The 22672-nt window shown below is 41.2% G+C and overlaps 1 protein-coding gene across 2 annotated transcripts in view; it reads left to right on the top strand.

The window, feature by feature from the left end:
* ADAMTS19 (ADAM metallopeptidase with thrombospondin type 1 motif 19) overlaps window positions 1-22672 on the top strand; it is a 126960-nt gene that overhangs the window by 49097 nt on the left and 55191 nt on the right. For both annotated transcript variants that reach the window (XM_081880345.1, XM_081880344.1), the window contains exons 7-8: window positions 1859-1902; window positions 17167-17272. In XM_081880345.1, the coding sequence (XP_081736471.1) occupies window positions 1859-1902; window positions 17167-17272 (150 nt within the window). The remainder of the gene's footprint in view (window positions 1-1858; window positions 1903-17166; window positions 17273-22672) is intronic.

Genomic DNA, 22672 nt, shown 5'->3' with positions numbered 1-22672 from the left:
ATATTCTACTTATTAGGGTGTGCATATACAAATCTCAATTTTATTTTTGACAAAGTACAACTTCCATTCTATTTGTGCCTTGTTATATTTTACATTTGTTCTCCTCTTTCTCCTTCTTTGAACAGATATTAACCTTAAGAGCAGTTATGTAAGTGCATTCATAACACCCACAGGCTTCCCCCCTCCAGATTCACAAACATTAAACCCTATGTCTAACTGCTAATATGTTTGCATCAGCCTTAACACATAATTCATCTCTTGTACTGCAGATACTGGCATATTGTAATCTTGTACAGCTAACTTGCAGCCTACGCGATTTAACTTGTGCACATGTTTACACGTTTGGCAAATTTTTTAAAAAAGAAACGAAGGGGGCAGGTGTTCATGGAAAAAGACTTTGTCAATCTTATTATTGAACCCAATGTGCTTTGACTATGGTGGAATCTACACACATATAAAAGAAGTTGTGAAAATGCATTTTTTAAAAAAAGTATTGAAAAATATATCAAATTCTCCATAGCTCACCATCACCATCTAGTGTCACATTTGTATAATACACTTTACAACACACTTAAAATGTTTTATGTGCAGCAGTATAGCTGAGTCGTATATATGATTTTGGCTGTAGACACTATTCCTGGAATAATAATAATAATAATTTTTATTTATACCCCTCCCTCCCCAGCCAAGGCCGGGCTCAGAACGGCTTACAAGCAATAATAAAAACAAGTTGAATGATTACAACTTAAAAACAAAATTAAAATACAACATTAAAATATTGAAACATTAAAATATTAAAATGTAGCCTCATTGCAGGAGGAGAAGGAAAGGAAAAAAGAAAGAGAGGGAGGGAATCAAATTGGCTCCAAGCCAAAGGCCAGGTGGAACAACTCTGTCTTACAGGCCCTGCGGAAAGAAATCAGATCTTGCAGAGCCCTGGTCTCATGAGGCAGAGCGTTCCACCAGGCCGGAGCCAGAGTTGAAAAGGCCAGAGTTGAATGTAACCCCAGCATAAATTGAGAGTCAACTGTATGTTGAGATTATCATAGTGGTTAGAAATAGGGAACACTTCCATATTTAATTGTATACTTCCCTTTTATAACCTCTTTTTTATTATTGCAGAGCAGTGTTTCCCCAACTTGGGTCTTCAGCTGTTTTTGGATTGCAACTCCCATCACCTCTAGCTAGCAAGACCTGTAGTCAGAGATGATGGGAATTGTAGTCCAAAAGCAGTTGGAGACCCAAGTTTGGGAAACACTGTTGTAGAGTCATGTTGTTTGGGGCTTAAATGCAAGACTATGATCCCATTAGGGAAAATACTCCAGTCTGGAATATTTCCGTGACTGTAATCTTTTAAAAATGAATGACAATCTAAGTGACCTGAAAACAGCACAGTTGGACTGGAGATAGGGGCAATTTACATTCCCCTGTGGTGTCTTCCCTAATTCCCCTGCTTGAGTACACCAAGGTTCTCAACACATCAAGGAAACCATGGAAAGTAGATCTCTTTCCCCTCCTGTCCCCAGAGATGGCATTCATGAACAGCACTGATCTCAGGATAAGTACCCATGTGGAAGTCTCTTTAGTTTCAGTAGGGGATGAAAAGTCTGACAAATCTGTGGATTTCAGATGATTAAGGAAGATAACTAATCAACCTGATGCCACATACACTTTAAATGGGAAATAAATTGTAGATTTAAGGTTGAAGTGTCATTTGATAATTTCAGGATATCCTTCACGTGTTCTTTTTTGAAACAGAGGAGCCTTGTCATTTATTAAGCGGTTAAAATTTGCATAAATGAGTATCTGACAGCACAATTGTCTTAAGGCTTTGTCTTCTTTTCCCTCCCAATTTTAGGAAGGATTTCTGTGTACATAAAGATGAACCATGTGATACTGTTGGTAAGTGAAACAAACAAACAAACAAACAAACAAACAACAATAATGCCTTTAAAATACAGCACTATAGGGAGTTGTGGAAGCTTGATTATGTGGGGATGAATGCTTATAAGCAGTTAAAATGCATAATGATGACGTGTTTGGTACTCTAGCAAGTTGACCAAGGCTAAGCATTTTGACATTGATGCAACTTAATTATATTCCGCTCCATTGCTTTCAGTGACTAGTTGGGACTAACCTAGGCATCGTAAGAGACAAAAGAGTTGTTGGTGCTCCATGTCTCATCACACCGTCTCCATTTCTTCTCTTTCCTATTGGCTAGCTCATCTCCTTGTCCTACCAATCAGTGATGTAGAATCATAGAATCATAGAATCATAGAGTTGGAAGAGACCACAAGGGCCATCGAGTCCAACCCCCTGCGAAGCAGGAAACACCATCAGAGCACTCCTGACATATGGTTGTCAAGCCTCTGCTTAAAGACCTCCAAAGAAGGAGACTCCACCACACTCCTTGGCAGCAAATTCCACTGTCGAACAGCTCTTACTGTCAGGAAGTTCTTCCTAATGTTTAGGTGGAATCTTTTTTCTTGTAGTTTGGAACCATTGCTCCGTGTCCGCTTCTCTGGAGCAGCAGAAAACAACCTTTTTCCCTCCTCTATGTGACATCCTTTTATATATTTGAACATGGCTATCATATCACCCCTTAACCTCCTCTTCTCCAGGCTAAACATGCCCAGCTCCCTTAGCCGTTCTTCATAAGGCATCGTTTCCAGGCCTTTGACCATTTTGGTTGCCCTCCTCTGGACACGTTCCAGTTTCTCAGTGTCCTTCTTGAACTGTGGTGCCCAGAACTGGACACAGTACTCCAGGTGAGGTCTGACCAGAGCAGAATACAGTGGCACTATTACTTCCCTTGATCTAGATGCAATACTCCTATTGATGCAGCCCAGAATTTCATTGGCTTTTTTAGCTGCCGCGTCACACTGTTGGCTCATGTCAAGTTTGTGGTCAACCAAGACTCCTAGATCCTTTTCACATGTACTGCTCTCAAGCCAGGTGTCACCCATCTTGTATTTGTGCCTCTCATTTTTTTTTGCCCAAGTGCAATACTTTACATTTCTCCCTATTAAAATTCATCTTGTTTGTTTTGGCCCAGTTCTCTAATCTGTCAAGGTCGTTTTGAAGTGTGATCCTGTCCTCTGGGGTGTTAGCCACCCCTCCCAGTTTGGTGTCATCTGCAAATTTGATCAGGATGCCCTTGAGTCCATCATCCAAGTCGTTGATAAAGATGTTGAATAAGACCGGGCCCAAGACAGAACCCTGTGGCACCCCACTAGTCACTCTTCTCCAGGATGAAGAGGAACCATTGATGAGCACCCTTTGGGTTCGGTCAGTCAGCCAGTTACAAATCCACTGAGTGGTAGCATAGTCTAGACCGCATTTTACCAGCTTCTTTACAAGAATATCATGGGGCACCTTGTCAAATGCCTTGCTGAAATCAAGGTAGGCTACATCCACTGCGTTCCCTTCATCTACCAGGCTTGTAATTCTGTCAAAAAACGAGATCAGGTTAGTCTGACATGACTTATTTTTCAGAAATCCATGCTGACTATTGGTGATCACAGCATTCCTTTCTAGGTGCTCACAGACTGTTTGCTTAATGATCTGCTCCAGAATCTTCCCTGGTATTGATGTCAGACTGACTGGGCGGTAATTATTTGGGTCCTCTCTTTTCCCCTTTTTGAAAATAGGGACAACATTTGCCCTCCTCCAGTCTGCCGGGACTTCGCCTGTTCTCCAGGAATTCTCAAAGATGACTGCCAGTGGTTCTGAGATCACATCTGCCAGTTCTTTTAATACTCTTGGATGCAGTTCATCTGGCCCTGGAGACTTGAATACATCTAAACTAGCCAAGTATTCTTGTACTATCTCCTTAGTTATTCTGGGCTGTGTTTCCTCTGCTGAATCATTTGCTCCAAATTCTTCAGGTCGGGCATTGTTTTCTTTATCGGAGAAGACTGAGGCAAAGAAGGCATTGAGGAGTTCAGCCCTTTCTGTGTCCCCTGTTTGCATTTCACCATCTTCTCCTCTGAGTGACCCCACTGTTTCTTTGTTCTTCCTTTTGCTACAAACATACCCATAAAAGCCTTTTTTGTTGCTTTTAACCTCTCTAGCAAGCCTGAGTTCATTCTGTGCTTTAGCTTTTCTGACTTTGTGTCTACACGTGCTGGCTATTTGTTTGAATTCCTCTTTGGTGGTTTCCCCCCTTTTCCATTTTTTGTACACATCCTTTTTTAATCTTAACTCAGTTAAAAGTTCTTTAGATAGCCACCCCGGCTTCTTTAGGCACCTTCCATGTTTCCGTCTCATTGGTATTGCCTGAAGTTGTGCTTTTACTATCTCTCTCTTAACAAACTCCCAGCCATCATGAACTCCCTTTCCTTTTAATATTACTGTCCATGGGATCTCACCCAGCACTTCCCTAAGTTTTATGAAGTCGGCTTTCCTAAAGTCAAGAAATTGAGTCCTAGTATGCTTGGCTGCTCCTTTCCGCTGTATAGTAAACTTCAGAAGAGCATGATCACTCGCGCCTAATGATCCTTCCACTTCTACACCACTAACCAGGTCATCAACATTGGTTAGGACCAGATCTAAAATGGCTGTTCCTCTTGTTGCTTCTCCCACTTTCTGGACAACGAAGTTGTCTGCAAGGCCAGTGAGGAATCTGTTTGACCTTATGCTCTTGGCTGAGTTTGACATCCAGCAAATATCCGGGTAATTGAAGTCCCCCATTACTACTATCTCCCTTCCTTTTGCATGCTTGGCCATCTGTTCCAGGAAGGCATCATCTATGTCCTCCGTTTGGCTTGGGGATCTATAGTAAACTCCCACAATGAGGTCCCTGTTATTCATCTCTCCCTTAATTTTGACCCAAATGCTCTCACTTTGGCTTTGAGGTTCTAAATCTTGGATCTCTTCACAGGTATACACATCCCTGACATATAACGCCACTCCTCCTCCTTTCTTGTCCGGTCTGTTTCTCTGGAATAGATTGTAACCCTCCATTATTACATTCCAGTCGTGGGACTTATCCCACCAGGTTTCAGTGATGCCTATTATGTCATATTTAGTTTGCTGTACCAAGAGCTCAAGCTCATCTTGTTTATTACCCATGCTTTGCGCATTAGTGTACAGACATTGAAGTCCATTAATCATTCCCCCGTGTCTCTTATTTAAGGATTTTTTCCTCCCACCACTAGGTCTGCGTACTGTTTGCATAGCAACAGGAGAGCTACAGGAGAGGAAGCCCATGGAGCAATGAGGTCCTGTCACTCATTGTTCAGCTCACATGTTATGATGAATTGGGGTGGATTGATTTAAATCAAGAAAAGATGCACATTAAATAATTTATTTAAATCAAGTTCCACATTTTGAAATACATATTTTCATTGATATGCATATCCAGAACCTTAGGTGAAACTTCATTAGATTAGACCTTTATCTTCATATTATTATTATTTTCATTTCAATCAAAAAGGGTTCTCAAAAAACTACAGTTATTAAGCATTATCTGGAATGTATTTTTTTCCAGTCAAAGTGAATCTGTAGGATACATAATATTAAGTGATAAAAGATATGGTGCCTTTCAATGCACTTGATGTAAGTTATTACTCATGTTCACCAGAGGTGACAAACAGAAAAATCATTAAGGGTACCAATTTGGGGTGAATTAAAACTGCATACTGGTCTTCATACAGAAACATATTCATGGAATCCTAGAACTGTAAATTTTAGGAGGTCTAAATGACATTGCCTGGGTTTGAAACAAGAGTGTAGTTGGCTCTGTGCAGCCAAAGGAGTTTTGCCAATATTCATCATATGGCAGCTTCTTATGCCACATGGCAATTGCCCTGAAACTGAGGAGGGTTTCAAAAGCAGTTTGTTATATGGCTTGTGGGTCTACTTGTCAAAGTGGGGAAGGAAAGTGAACATACCTAAATAGCCCTCTGGATCACAGCCATTTAGTCCAATCACGTACATTGAAGCGAGATTTCTGTACGCTTTGGGAAGGACAGTAATGAAAGTATTCAACAAGTCAAGTTAAAAGTTTGGTTGGAACATGGTTGCAGTTTCTTTGGACTACTTGATCTTGTCCATGGGTAGGCAAACTAAGGCCCAGGGGCCGGATCCGGCCCAATCGCCTTCTAAATCTGGTCCGTGGACGGTCCAGGAATCAGCGTGTTTTTACATGAGTAGAATGTGTGCTTTTATTTAAAATGCATCTCTGGGTTATTTGTGGGGCATAGGAATTCGTCTGTCCCCCCGCAAAAAATATAGCCTGGCCCCCCACAAGATCTGAGTTACAGTGGACCGGCCCCCTACTGAAAAAGTTTGCTGACCCCTGATCTTGTCTGTACTGTTTTTTTTTTTTTTTTTTTAAGAATGAGCAATGCTCTCCATTGCATTGATATACCTTTAATAAAAACACAATCAGATATTTTCTAAGTATAAATGATGACTATGTCAACAGTGATATGAATGTTATTATTTTGAAAGCAAGAACTGCAAGAAGAAAGATTACCAAATGCTAATGTAAATTGTTAACATAAAGTATACTGGGGCATAATATTGTATCATAACAGCTGTAGCACCATTGGTTTAAGATTATGGTTACTTCAGATCAGTACCTGTGATTTTCCTTTTCTGAGAATGTGACAGATTAATAGTTAAAAGTGGAAGGTTGAATTTGGAATTTAAATAGATCACTTGTAAGGATTAGACAGAAGGCAAACAAGTACGAAGTAACAAATCTTCTCCCAGTGTATTTATAGGGCAACTGAGATAGGACATTCCAGGAATTTTTAACATGTTGTAAATTGCGGTGCTAGCCAAAGAAAGTTAAAAGAAAAATGTTGAAGTAATGTCAAGAGAACAATTTACGGCTGTTAAAAGTTTACAAAAATTGAAGCATGGTATGCAATCTTATCCATACCACAGGAAGGAGTAAGCATTAATATTAACCTGAATGTACTCAAATGTTTCACTAAGAAGTCTAAGTCTATTTGACATCATAAGTAGTTTGCACATCTAAATTTAAGTTAGGAAAGGCTTATACATATTTGTTTCCAAGAAAATCCCATTGAGAGCTAGCCATGTGATTAACTTCTCACTGGAACCAATAATCTTTAAAAGTGCTTTAGTCTGCTTGGGTTGTCTCTATATTGTGCTAACTTATTAGGCTGGCTGTTGTTGTTTAGTCATTTAGTCGTGTCCGACTCTTCGTGACCCCATGGACCAGAGTACGCCAGGCATGCCTGTCTTCCACTGCCTCCCACAGTTTGGTTAGACTCATGTTTGTAGCTTCAAAAACACTGTCCAACCACCTCGTCCTCTGTCGTCCCCTTCTTCTTGTGCCCTCCATCTTTCCCAACATCAGGGTCTTTTCCAGGGAGTCTTCTCTTCTCATGAGGTGGCCAAAGTACTGGAGCCTCAGCTTCAGGATCTGTCCTTCCAGTGAGCACTCAGGGCTGATTTCCTTAAGAATGGATAGGTTTGGTCTTCTTGCAGTCCATGGGACTCTCAAGAACTCTGGCAACCCAAACTTAATTGATTTCTTAATTTTGGGTTAAAAGAAGTAGGGATCATTTTATACGCGGGGGCGTCATATACATGGAAAAATACGGTAGTTCCTATTAATATATCATTGTTTATGGTAGCCAAAGGTGTTATGTAGGTGAATTAATATAAGCAGAAAAACATGAAGATCATTCATGCGAAATGACCTGCCCACTCAAAACATTGCTCTAAATTCATTCGCCAGTGAAACTATTTTGATGAATGAATGACAAACATTTAATGCTGCGTTCCTGCACTATTTACTGAGCTCAACCTCAGTAAACAATGGGACTTACTGCCAAGCGGATAGCTTGCACTCTCAGTGAATTTCTTAGACTTGCCACTCATATGCTACTGTGTAGGACAGTTTATTTACTGTCTTGGCTTTGGGAATTATAAAATAAAATGTTTTGCGCTGAACAAATTAAACATACTGGACTGGTGGTTAGACACATTTTTCCAGTGTTTTTATAGACTCAGATACATTGTTCCAATATGTGTAGTGAGGCGGGTAAAATAATTTCTTGTGTCTCACTCCATCTTTGAGATTTAACCTGGCTTCATATAAGATGAAAAAATGGAGGTACGCTCTTCAGACTCATGTATGAATTAAGAAGCAGCATGATATAAATTGTGAATTGTGGTATTTGTGACTGTCTCAGAGGGAAGACACAGAGGCTTGATTCTGGAGTTTATGTCCTAGTAAATTCCTGTCCTTCCCTTTTGTTTATTTATTTCTAAGATCTGACACCTCACTAGCTGAGCACAGGTATTCACGTTGAATACTGATAAGCAACAGCTGCATTCTTAGCATGTTTTAATTTCTCTTCATAGTGGCTACTCTAGATGCTAAGCTAAACTCTCGCTTGATATATGAGTGATGATAAATACCATTATTTAGCGTCTCCACCCCCATCATTCTACCCGGACACTGAGGTCCAGCTCCAAGGGCCTTCTGGCAGTTCCCTCACTGTGAGAAGCCAAGTTACAGGGAACCAGGCAGAGGGCCTTCTCGGTGGTGGCACCCGCCCTGTGGAATGCCCTCCCACCAGATGTCAAAGAAAACAACAACTACCAGACTTTTAGAAGACATCCGAAGGCAGTCCTGTTTAGGGAAGCTTTTCATGTTTGATGCATTACAGTATTTTAACATTTTGTTGGAAGCCACCCAGAGTGGCTGTATAAATAAATAATAATAATTAACCAGGATGCAATGGCTGTAGCCATTCTATATTGCAAAACTCCCTTGTGCTGAGAAGAGTGCAAGCTTTTCAAAATCAGTTCCAATAAAACAAATACGTCAAGTTATTCAGAATAGTTTGTCCTTACTCAGTAAAGGAGTCTTTGGCTTTTGTTATAGCTGCATCAAAGTCCATGTCATCATGGATGACATTGATAATGTGCACGTGATAATGTGCATGTGATATGTTCTTTGACTCAGCCCGTCCCCTGGAAAAACTGTAGTCAAAGGAATTATATTTTCGGTAGTGGGAAAGCTGCAAAGAACAAACTGAGAGAACACAGAGCAATACTGGCACGTAAGCCAGTTCTAAAGCACGCTCTTAGAAGAGCAAATCAGTGTTCACAAAACAGTTGTGAGCTCTTTCCAGCTGGAGCCTTTAAGCACCACAAATGACCGTCGTTTGTGCTCCTCTCCTTTTTAAGTGAAATGGCCAAATTCCCTTTACTATTGCTCCAAAAACCTAACTGAGCGTGTGAGAGAATATGCATACATATTCCTGGATCTTATTAGAAGGATAGGCAATGGAAAAGGGCACAGACTGTCACTCTCAAAAACAAAACTGGCTATTATCTCCAGTTGCCATGTGTCATCGTAAGATAAATGTCAAGAGATGTCTTCTGCTTCCGCTCTTCAAGTGAGAGACTGATCCACTTTCCATCTGCAGAAAAGCACTTAAGAGACAGTGTGTCTTCTTTAGTTTGGCAAATTGCATACAATTTGAAAAATATTGTAATGTCTTGAGTATGCCGGAAACGCACAAAGAGTGCTTCTTTTATGTGTGTGGCCAGAAAACTGTGGAAGAATGAACACCTCTCCTTTTCATCTGTTGTTTTAAAAAGCTGTTCAGGATTGTTCTGTGCTGCAGTTTCAGCCACTAACTGGGAAGGGCCATAGTTAATTGAAAGAACAGCTGCTTTGCATGCAGAACATCTCAAGATCAATACATGGCATTTCTAGGTAGGGCTGTGAGACACTCCTTGTCTGAAACCCTGGAGAGTTTCTGACAGTCAATGTTGATAATATTGAGCTAGATAGAGTGTTTGTTGGTCTGACTCAGCCTAAGGAAGGTTCCTGTGGAAGATTAGACAGGAAGGCGTGTTTAGGCCCAGGCTAATTCCTAAAGGTGCTCTTCAGGGCTGGTCCTCAAGTGATAGAAGAATCCTGGGAATGCAGGTTACAAATGAAGGTGTTGCATGTCACCATATCCAAGCTTCCAATAAGCTGAAATTAGGTATTTTTGTGTGGAAACAAGCACACTTTAGATGAGGTCCAGCTCCGAGGACCTTCTCTGCCAAAAGTAAAACAGGCAGAGGGCCTTCTCGATAGTGGTGCCCACCCTGTGGAATGCCCTCCCATCAGATGTCAAGGAGATAAAGAGCTACACTATGAGGGGAGCCATGTATCAGGAAGTTTTGTATGTTTGGTGTTTTCATTATGCTTTCATATTTGTTGCAAACTGCCTAGAGTGGCTGGGGTGGGGTATAAATAATAATAAAATTATTATTATTATTATTATTATTATTATTATTATTATTAATAATAATTGTGGCCCATATGTTTCGGAGACACTACATGAAGAATGTTCCCTGGCGTTTTCAATTCTCATTGGTTTTATTCACACCATTAAACAAAAAATAAGAAGCTGTCGTAGATATTTAGACTGGGGCTGCCATCTAGAAGTTGCTAGAGTGAAAACCCAGTCGGCATAACCAATCATCAAGGATTATGGGTGTTATAGTCCAGCAATATCTGGAAGGTATTTAGATACAAGTTGTTTTTTACTAGCCACATATGTTATATTAGGATAGAATAGCATTTTCAGTGGTGACACTTTGTGCAACTCTTTCCCAAATGTAGTTAGATTGGTCTCCTCTCTAATGTCTTTTAGATAGACTGTTGAGGCATTTTTATCCTGCTAAACTTTTAAGTGTGTTTTTTATCTTGCTAGGGATTGTTTCTTTGTTGTCTGATATTTGCCTGGAGGACTGTGTTTTAGGGGCAGAAGATGGTGCCTATACATACATATATAACTTTGCCAGTGTAGTTTAATTCTCTCTCTTATTCCAGTGCTTGGCTGTTCTTCCTTGAGATTATTCTACATTAAATTGTTGCTATTTTTATTTATTTATAGGGATCTATATACTGCTTGATATTTCAAAGCTCTCTTATTGTTGCATGTCTGGTCACTGATACATCTTTTAAGTGACAAATGAGTCGTCAGTGGTCCCAGGCAGCAATCTTGTAAAGAGCACTTTCAAAAGTACCACATATTATTTACACTTTTTAAGCAACAACAGCGCAGAAAGCTTTTTATCTCTCCCTCCTTTCCTCTTTCAGTAATGGGAAACACTTGATGTGCTAAAAGAAAATGAATATTAGTTTCTTAGAAATAGCAAGTCAAAGTTAATTTCCCCCAAGTCGTGCTCCAAAGCATGTGTGTCTGAAAAACACTTGTATATAGTCAAAGAAAACAGAAACACATGAACATAATATAGATCATATTTGCTATTTCAGTGGCTTAACTTACTGCAAACAACTGAAGCCTTATGTTGTACTCAACATAATAAAATTCACATTCAAAGACATTGTAAGAATTCAAAACACACAAAAGATTATTTTTCTTGCAAAATAAATGTGATAAATTCTAGTAACCTATGTAAGTACTGCTTTTCAGTATTGATGCATGTAATTTTAAGGAGTGTGGATTTTACTTTAAACGTATCATATAATAGCTTTATATAGCTCAGTGGGAGGACTATGTACAGCACCTCGAGCTCCTTGGAGGAATAAATAAAATAAATCAAGTATTTTTGGATGAATAAAAATGCTTTCAGATTTCATGAAATCGACCCTTCTCTCAGTATGGATGTCATTAGCCACAATTTAATGCCATCTAAACATTTTGCCTATCAAATGACTGATTGGTTAGTCCTGAAGAACTTCCTGCAGTAGCAGAGCAGCATGTGTTTTGGCATAAAAGTCTCACCTCTGCACAATTGTGGGCCCAGGCTCAGTGCCCAAGGCCACCAGGGCTGGGGCACGTGAAGCAGTAACAATATACAACAGCATATTGCGATCGAAATGGCCACAACTTTATTGATTACAGATGTAAGCAGGATATTTTGGCGTAGGTACTGGGCGGGTGGCACTGTGGTCTAAACCACAGAGCCTCTTGGGCTTGCCGATCAGAAGGTCGGCGGTTCAAATCCCCGCAACGAGGTGAGCTCCTGTTGCTCTGTCCCAGCTCCTGCCAACCTAGCAGTTTGAAAGCACATCAAAGTGCAAGTAGATAAATAAGTACCACTCTGGCAGGAAGGTAAACGGCGTTTCCGTGCGCTGCTCTGGTTCGTCAGAAGCGGCTTAGTCATGCTGGCCACATGACCCGGAAGCTGTACGCCGGCTCCCTCGGCCAATAAAGCAAGATGAGCGCCACAACCCCAGAGTCGTCCGCGACTGGACTTAACAGTCAGGGGTCCCTTTACCTTTACCTTTACTGGGCTTTTGTATCCTGCATCAGCCAGGGTCAATCCTGGGTTAAGGATCTTCCCATGAAACATATCAAAAAGAGGAATCCCTCCAGGATGCCATTTGGGGAGTTCTGTAGCCTGGTTGACCCCGTCTGGTGATTCAGACAGAAACCTTCCTCCCCACATTTGTTTTAGGCCAGGCATGGCCAAAATTGGCCCTCCAGCTATTTTGGGACTATTTCCCATCACCCCTGACCACTGGTCCTGTTAGCTAGGGATGATGGGAGTTGTCGTCCCCAAACAGCTGGAGGGCCAATTTTGGCATGCCTGTTTTAGACTAAGGAACAAACCCAATGCCTTTTTTCCACCAGCAAGTTGTGGCAGTTGCTATGAGGTAGGCAAAAAACAAACAAACCCCAGACTGGCCCAATTTGTCTGCAGGCAAGTTCTTCCCTGCCCCCTATTATTATTTATTTATTTATTTATTTATTTATTTATTGAATTTATATACAACTGATTAATTCTACAGCAAGGTCATGCACATGCACTTGTTTGAAGGTTTTTAGTAGATTTTGTCAGGAATGTGAAGCAATTTTTCACTTTAAAAAACCCCCAAAACTAAACATAACGTCGTATAAATGTAAGCACTGACAAAAAATAATAATTAGAGCATATACGCGAGGTAGTTCTCGGCCATTGTAATATCAGGCTATAATACACGGCCTGATGACAACTTTTGATTATGAAAGTACTTTACAAACCTAAGTCACGGGCTTGTACATGATTCTGCATTTATTCTTGTGATTAGATCCAATTCTCAGGTTTCGTTGCTTATTGGTAAATTTTTTCTTCATGCATTAAAGTTGCAAACTTATGCATTCTGATTGCTTTGGGAGTTGCTGTGGTACCTTGGCTCTCAAATGCCTTAGTACTCAAACAACTTGGAACCCAAATACTGCAAACCCAGGAGTAAGTTTTCCGGTTTGCGAACTTTTCTCGGAAGTCGAACATGCTCTGTTTGGAGTGCCACACTTCTGTTTTGAGTGCCACACTTCTGTTCTGAGTGTTACACTGAGGTCTGTGTGTTTTTGCTATTTATTTTGTGTTTTTGTTTTTGCGACCATGTGGAACCCAGTTCAGCTACTGATTGATTGATTGATTGATTGTGTGACTGCAGTACATATATTTTTTTGCTTTCATTTTAAGGATCAATGGTCTCATTAGATAGTAAAATTCATGTTAATTTGCTGTTTTAGTGGTTGTTTTTAAAAGTCTGGAACAGATTAATCCATTTTGCATTACTTTCTATGGGAAAGTGCGCCTTGGTTTGGGAATGCTTGGGTTTTGGAACAGACTTCCGGAATGGATTAAGTTTGAGAACCAAGGTACCACTGTACTTCTGTGTAAACTTGAATAAGATCCAGTTCATATCTTTAGCCGGCAGCTTAACCATTACAGAAGATCAGTTGTTCAGTTCCGCACTCCCATCATGGATTTAACCTTGAAACCATTCCAGCTGTGCTAATAAGCCACAGGAAGAAGTAGAGGACACACACACACAAACATCTTTCTCTTACCTAATGTTGGAATGACTAAGCAGGAGCAGCTGCTCAGCTGAAGCCAGTTTCTCTTTCTTAACACATGAAATTAATAACAAAGGACAAGACTTGAAACTAGTTCACAGCTGGTAGTTGACTGATTTACATTCAGTAGCTACTGTTTGATGTGGCTTTCAAGCACAAGGTCAGCTATGTTTAATAAGAAATGAAATAATAAAGAACACTGGTTTTATATGTTTTGCTTGCAACATGCTTCCAGGTAAGTCATATCTTCCAAAACAGCGAGTCAGGAAATTTTAAATATGAGAAACATCCCACAGATTTTATCTTAACTTGAAATGTTTGGCATCCAGTAATAAGTAGTGAACTTATGTAGTGGCAGAATGAAGAGTTTCTGGTCTACAGAAATATAAAGGTGAGTTCACTTGGTCAAAAATGGAAAGAAAAAAACAGACACAAAAATATTCTAAACTAATGAAAAATATGGCTCAGACAGAAAATAAAATATGAGGATTTGCAGTCTCACTTTCCAAAGTGAATTAAACTTTATGTTATGGTGAAGGAACTGACTGCAAAAGTGCCCCTTGTCATGCTATGAGCTGTCTTGCTGCTAAGAGAATATGGAAACCACAACAGATCCTCAAAATATTGTGTATTGGATGGCTGTGCTTTAAGTATAGATTTTTTGTAATGGTGTGTGTTTAGCTGATCATTTATATGTTTGTACATATCAATTTTTAGATTTTTAAAAGAGTGTTTTGTGCAATATGAATTTCTAAAACATGTTCTGAGTGTCTTGTTAGCCACCTCTGGCATTTTATAAGAAAAGGTGGGGTGTAAAGTGGTTTGAATCAGCAGGTAATCTTCAGCCGTCCAGATGTTGTTGAGTTGCAGTCCCAGGTCCCCTAACACTCTTGAACAAACAAACAGCCTTACATCTCAGACGGGAATAGTTTTGAGATAATATATCTCATTAGTGTACCCTAAGCCCAAAGGGAAACTTTCCAAAGTAAAATTGATTTTTCCTCTGTATTCCTAGGAACTTTTTCAAAAAAATGTTTTCACTGAGAACACTGCTTAGTAAGTTTCCTATTATATTGCCTCCAGTATGCCTCTACAGGGTGTTGCTGTGGTCTAAACCACGGAGCCTAGGGCTTGCTGGTCAGAGGGTCGGCAGTTTGAAACCCTGTGACGGTGTGAGCTCCCGTTGCTCGGTCCCAGCTCCTGCCCACCTAGCAGTTCGAAAGCACATCAAAGTGCAAGTAGATAAATAGGTACCGCCCTGGCGGGAAGGTAAATGGCATTTCTGTGAGCTGCTCTGGTTCACCAGAAGTAGCTTAGTCATGCTGGCCACATGACCCGAAAGCTGTCTGCGGACAAATGCCGGCTCCCTCGGCCTATAGAGTGAGATGAGCGCGCAACCCCAGAGTCGTTCGCGACTGGACCTAATGGTCAGCGGTACCTTTACCTTATGATAAATAGGTACGACTCCGGAGGGAAGGTAAACGGCGTTTCCATGCGCTGCTCTGGTTGGTTTCGATGTTCCGTTGCGCCAGAAGCGGCTTGGTCATGCTGGCCACATGATCCAGAAAAACTGTCTGTGAACAAATGCCGGCTCCCTCGGCCTGTGAAGTGAGAAGAGCATGCAACCCCAGAATTGTCTGCAACTGGACCTAATGGTCAGGGGTACCTTTACCTTTACCTTATGCCTCTACAAGAAGACACGATCATTGTTAACTGCTCCGAAATAAAAAATCACAAATGTAAATAATTGTATATGTGGGCTTTTTAGGGGGTTTTTTTGTGGTCAGTATATCATCTAACCATACTCTGGGCTACTGTGCTTGAGACAAAACAATGGAGGCATTGTAGGAGAGGTTCCTCTGTGCGCTGACAGACATACTAAAACATTTGGACCATGTTAAGAATTGTTTTTCCTGCTCGTTTTAAATGAGGTGCTAACTTGGGAGACCTTTGCCCCTCTTTCTTCAGCTTCCTACTCAGTGTTGTTGTGATACACATGATGTAAAAAAAAACTAAAAACGCTGAGCACCGCCAAGGAATCCTCCTTTGTCCCAAACGTTTAATACCGCTAATAATTTTGTTGCAACCAGATTGTGGCCGGCTTGCGTAGCATATTGCTTTTTCAGAAAAAAAAACCCCTTAAGCTCAGTTCAGTTGAAACAGTTTAGAAATTGACAAATTATTTCTTACCTTATGGAAAAATTAGAGATGTATGTGTGTGTCTTGGAATCTCTGCTGCTTTGCATTCCTTCCCCCTACTTTTTGCCTAATTTAGCTTCGCAGTGGATGACAGAAAGTTATACTGAGGAGATACTGGTTCATTCAGCTGTGAAGCTGAGTCATTTTTCACCGGTCATTAATCTCACTGTAACTTACCTATCAGGGTTGCTATAAAGCAGGCATGGCCAAACTCAGCCCTCCAGGTGTTTTGGGACTACAATTCCCATCATCCCTGACCACTGGTCCTGTTAGCTAGGGATGATGGGAGTTGTAGGCCAACAACACCTGGAGGGCCAAGTTTGGCCATGCCTGCTATAAAAGGTTGCTTCTTTGTGTGCCTCCTTGAGAGGTCCGTAGGGTGGCAACAGGAGAACAGGGCCTTCTCTGCAGTGGCTCCCCATCTATGAAACACTCTCCCCAAAGAGGTTTGACTGGCACCTTCATTATACACCTTTAGGCGCCAGGCAAAAACGTTCCTTTTTAACCAGGTCTTTGGTTGATTTGATTGACATCCTATGCCCTTTTAAAATGTGCTTTTTAAGGGGGGGGGTTGTTGGGTTGTTATTTTGATTCTATATTTTGTGGTTTTATATTTTCATTTTGTTCTGTGAGCTGCCCTGAGACCTCCAGGTATAGGGCGGTATATAAATAAAATAATATAAAATGTAACATAATAAAGATTGGGTGGTCATAGGCAAAACTGTACTGTACAGGCTTTCTTGAGCTCCTTAGGGGAAGACCTCTTTTGTGGCTTCTGGTTATGAAATGATGTCCCCATAGAGGATTATAAAAATAAAAATTTATTGTTATTTCTACCCCTCCCATCTGACTGGGTTTCCCAGAACATTAAAAACAGACTAAAACTCCAAACGTTAAAAACTTCCCTACGTTATGTCATCTGGGCACTTTTGAGTGGGAACAATCAGATCCTTTCCCAGTACCTCAGGTCATTCATTACACACATTACAGCTGTCCTTTTGTAGCATGTTGCCTTTTGTAAAAGTCATGACAGCATGTTTGCAGGTTTGCAACATACAGGAAAACAATATTGTTTTTATATAGCACGTGTGCACCAAAACACTGTAAGTGAATAAAAATAAGAAGTGTAGTGATTGCCTGTGATCCTTGTGTTTTCTAGGTATAGCGTATTTGAATGGGATGTGCAGCGAAAAGCGGAAATGTATTATTGCAGAGGATAATGGCTTGAATCTCGCATTTACTATTGCCCATGAGATGGGTCACAAGTAAGTAGATAAAACAAGATTATTCAGCTTTATGTTGGATTCCAAGTTAAACACTGCTAGTAGTCTGAAAAAGGAGATTTGGTATTCATGTGTACATTTAAATAAATATACCCTTCTTACCTATATTTGAAACCTCCGGGTATACGGCAGTATATAAATTCAATTAATAATAATAATAATAATAATAATAATAATAATAATAATACCATGGCTGATTTTCTTTTGATTTTTTTTTTAAAATCTAATTATTATAGAATTGTAGAGTTGGAAGAGACCCCTTGGGTCATCTAGTCCAACCTTCTGCAATGCAGGAACTTCAACTAGATCATAGATGACAGATGGCCACCCAACCTCTGCTTAATAACCTTGAAGGAAGGAGAATCCACGACATGTGAAAGTACTTGGCTGGTGTTGGATATATTCAATAAACAGTTTTGAGATGATTTGGGATGAACAACTAGAATTAAACTAGTAAATAAATGGAAGGCAAATGAAATTTCTGTTGACATCTGATTTGGGAACGTTTGAAGTATTTGCTGCTGGTTAGGAGAGCAAAAAGAGCAAGAAATTTAATTGTAAAGCAGAGTATATCTTTGAATTTCTGGAACCGGAAGCTACACCTATGTGTTTTCTAGGCATATGTGAAATTTCCAAACCCACATGCACCAAGTTTAGGGGCACAAAAGGGGATACTCACATTGGTTCATCTAGTGCAGGCATGGCCAAACTTGTGTTTTGGGACTACAGTTCCCATCATCCCTGATCATCATCCTGTTAAATAGGGATGATGGGAGTTGTAGTCCCAAAACAGCTGGTGGGCAAGTTTGGTCATGCCTGATCTAGTGGATCAGGAAAGGTGCTTAACCCCCTAGCCAAAGATTTTCATCTACAAATGCCTCCTTAGCATCCTCCATTCAACTCCTGTTCTTGTTGTCAAATAATATTTTAAGGCATTGGTTTTAAATTACATTCTGTAGAACTTTGTGATACTACAACAGGCTTTTGAAGAAGATTGCTCTGGTGAAAACCACATCGGCTTCTCTTGGTTATGGACCAAAACACAGAGAAAAGTTGCCCTGCAGGAAGTTATCTTGGTCCTGTCCTGGCTAGAAGGGACAGAAAGTACAAGATGTGTGTGTGTGTGTGTGTGTGTGTGTGTGTGTGTGTGTGAATGTGGGACTGTGGGACTGTCAATGAAGGCTTACCAAAGGGTTTGTCTGGTCCTGACTGTTTCTTTTGTCTGAGATTCTACATGTGTGCATTCTGCGGCCAACATCCACCGTTTGCTCTGTGGATAGTTGCAGCTGATGACACTTGTATAGTCAGGAAGCATGCAGTTGTGTGGTTTTGGCTATGGCACCCCAACATCTTCATAGCCATTAATGGGGAGATTTCTCTACTCCTACTAGACAGGGTGTCAAATTTGGCCTGGGAAACCATTTGTTTTAGAAAAATGCCAATGTCACTCTGACTATTCTGCACTGTCTGCCCATTTCCCTGCTTGTGATCAGCATCCTGGAAACACAAAGTATGCCAATGGCATTCCTTTCAGTCGATCATTGTTGTGCTCTGGAGCCAAGTGAGGATTAACAATTAAGATCCACCCTCTATTGTGTGGGCAGGTAATCCCTCCCCTTACCTGGCCTGGTTTCCCTGGCAACACTTCCCCCAGGTGGGATTGGACAACTCGCTGGGGTAGGCGGGGACCTCCAGGTATCCCACCTGAGGGAAGGCAAAGCCTATGCTGATGGGGCCACTCCAGATCCAGGGCTGCACGCGTCCACGCAAAAGGCGCCCCCCGTTTTAAGTGGGGAGCGGTCATTGTTGTGTGTCAAAGCCCCCAAGTCACCCCCAGGAGAATAAAGACACAAGGACACAGAATTTTAGGTTAATGTTAATGGGCAAATTTAGGCCACAACTTTATTGTGTTACAGAATGTGAGTGGTATTGGCTTAGGCACTGCCACCAACAGACTATATCTGACTTCCTGCCCGCCTTGCAGGAAGTCTGGTAAGGGTAAACCACCAGTAGGGGGAGCCCCGCCAATGTGGATCGACTTGAGCATCTCCTGGGTTCCCGATGGGGTCTTGGCATTGCCCTAGCCCATGGGTAGGCAAACTAAGGCCCGGGGGCCGGATCCGGCCCAATTGCCTTCTCACTCTGGCCCGCGGACTCAATCTCTGGGACAAATAATCTCTGGGTTATTTGTGGGGCTTGCCTGGTGTTTTTACATGAGTAGAATGTGTGCTTTTATTTAAAATGCATCTCTGGATTATTTGTGGGGCATAGGAATTCGTTCATATATTTTTTTCCCCAAAATATAGTCCGGCCCCCCACAAGGTGGACCGGCCCCCTGCTGAAAAAGTTTGCTGACCCTAGCCCCTCCGCAGGCTTTGGATGAGATCCACACCCCCAAATTCCTTTAATGGAATACCTTTGAGCATGGAGGGGCAGCTGATGGCCGCCCCTCCCCTCCCCCCCCCACAACGCTATTCCAATGCCTAACCGCCAAACCTTACAAAGTTGTGACAATTGCTACGAGGCAGGCAAAAACAACCCCAGCAAACACACACCACTTTCTTTCTTTCAGATGCTGCTGTGCGCTCTGCCTTTCCGCTGTCCCCAGAAGTCTTGTTATTATACTAACTTTGGGGCGGGCAGGGGATCGCATTAGCTTTACAGCCGTTATTGCCCAAGCATTTTGAGAGCAGTGAGTGTTACAGAACCGAAAGCGGAGCACCAGCAAATAAAACAGAGCAATAAGGCGACAGACCAGCCAAACCACAATTCACACAACAACACTAAAAGTGTACATTGGATATGGATAAGCGGTAACTCTCCAGATTTATAGATTTATTTTTATTCACAGATATCCTGCGCAAGTGAACACCAACTTTCCTCAAGCTTAGGAAAGATATTTGAGATGAAAATTTAGTATCCAAGAGGGAATTAGAAGAGAAGTAGGGCAAAGATGGAAAAGAGATTAATAAGAGGAATATTCTTGCTATTGCAATTCAGCTTTAAAACCTGATAAGAGATTTCCCCCTAATATGTTTGCTTATTCATACACTGTCCTTCATCTGAGGATCACAGGTCCTGAGGGCAGAGCTCCTCTCTGCTGGAGAGCCTGCTTCCGCTGCCAACTGATTGCAGGATTGCACCCCAAAGCAGTGAATTGTTTATTTAAAGACCCGAATTGCTGCAGTGGCAAAGAACAGAAAAGCATTCACAGTTGGATGTTCTTACAGATACAGTGGTACCTCGGGATGCGAAAGGGATCCGTTCCGGAGCCCCATTCACATCCTGAATGAAACGTAAGAAGCGTCGGCACGTGTGCGGGCCGCATTTTGCTGCTTCTGCGCATGCGCATGATGTCATTTTGAGCGTCTGTGCATGCGTGAGCGGATAGTCATGCCATCAGAATAGAGCCTTACTGCGAAAATTGTGCATTGATCAGTGTACACTGATCTCCACACACAGAATAAATTCATGCACAAGAATCTCCCAAAAACCCATACAGAATTGACAGATACCTGGAGTGCAACTCTGTGCATGTCTACTCAGATAACACTCCCACTGTGTTCATGTGAGATACAGATTGCTCCCTTGAATGTGGCATCCTCAATGACAACAACATTTATGCACGACATCCTGCTTAGCCAGGAATGGAACAATAAGAGCCCTCAGTTATACTGTTAGTTAGCTGTTTGGGATCAGATGAAAATTCCAAACTGGTTTTTAAAGTCATCCTTACAGTGAGTGCGTTGCAATAGTCAATCCATGAGATTACTGAGACATAAATATTGGCCCAGGTGTAAATAAACAAAACACACCAAGGTGTAAATGGGAGAAAAATGTACCCTTAGCTATTGCAATCGCAACCTAGCCATTCAGGAACATTGCTAGATCCCAACAGCACACTCACCTGGTACACCCGATTCTACAAGGTATCATAACACCATATAGAATCAAGTGTTCTGAAATTAGAAAACAGAATGAAAGTACCGTATTTTTTGCTCTACTTTTTCCCTCCTAAAAAGTAAGGGGAAATGTGTGTGCGTCTTATGGAGCGAATGCAGGCTGCGCAGCTATCCCAGAAGCCAGAACAGCAAGAGGGATTGCTGCTTTCACTGCGTAGCGATCCCTCTTGTTGTTCTGGCTTCTGAGATTCAGAATATTTTTTTTCTTGTTTTCCTCCTCCAAAAACTAGGTGCATCTTGTGGTCTGGTGCGTTCTATAGAGTAACAAATACAGTACATTGTAAATACATATAACACAGACAATTACCTTTTGGATTATGTAAATGGGGGCCGCAAGCTCCTTACTTGTACAGTTTCTCCATAAATTTTTAGTGAGTCATATAGGCCTCTCCAGTCAGCCACAAATATTCACACATTAGATTCTGACAAATGACACAATGACATACAAGACGACTGGGATTCACTAGTATTTTCCACTTTCATTGACCTTTTGAACAGATGTTTTTAACTTTGGGGTAGTTTAAGTCTTCTCCGTTAAACAACTAAGTTGCTGCTTATAATAAGATTCTGGCTCTTCAGCTTCTGCTTTCCTTTCTGTTCAGTTTAATTGGTACTTTTTGCAAGTAATATTATTTGGCAGTAAATAGGTCTTCTATAGCTACACGACAAGGTTTCTGTGTTTTGGTATCTGTGTGAAAGTGCAGTCCATTCTTATGCATGTCTGCCCCAAATAAACCCCCATTGAGTTCGATGGACCTGACTCAATGTGTAAAATTGTGGTCTTAATTTTTGCTTTGGTGATGATCCACTTTAGTGAGGGCAAACCGTATTGGAAAGGCAAGCAGCAATCCAACAGTTGTCATCAATATCATACCATAATTTATTCACACACAAATGTTCTACTATTACACAAGTGGGAATCACCATCTTGAGTTTGTCAGGAAGAACTCTTACGACAATTCGTAAAAACGCTTGCTTACAAATGTGGATTAAAAGTCCTTTTTTGGCACCACCATGCAATGGTTTCTGTTTCCACTATCACTCCCTCGGAAACCCTCAGAGCCCCAGAATGCTTCCTTACTCCATTTTGAATCCAAGAAGTATAGTTACTTATTAAACCTACGCAGTTATTATTGTGGTTGATGTTGTCAAATGAAAACTTGCCCCTTGTCATCTGGCAGCATGGCTTGATTGAAGTTAGTAGGGATAGAGCATGGGTAGGCAAACTAAGGTTTGGGGACTGGATCCGGCCCAATCGCCTTTTAAATCTGGCCTGCGGACAGTCCAGGAATCAGTGTGTTCTTACATGAGTAGAATGTGTCCTTTTATTTAAAATGCATCTCTGGGTTATTTGTGGGGCCTGCCTGGTGTTTTTACATGAGTGGAATGTGTGCTTTTATTAAAAACGCATCTCTGGGTT

The sequence above is a fragment of the Podarcis erhardii genome (assembly GCF_964252035.2).
Source record: "Podarcis erhardii genome assembly, chromosome: 11".
Lineage (NCBI taxonomy): Eukaryota > Metazoa > Chordata > Lepidosauria > Squamata > Lacertidae > Podarcis > Podarcis erhardii.
The sequence above is the reverse complement of the archived record's forward strand: the minus strand, read 5'-3'. Positions and strand labels throughout refer to the sequence as shown.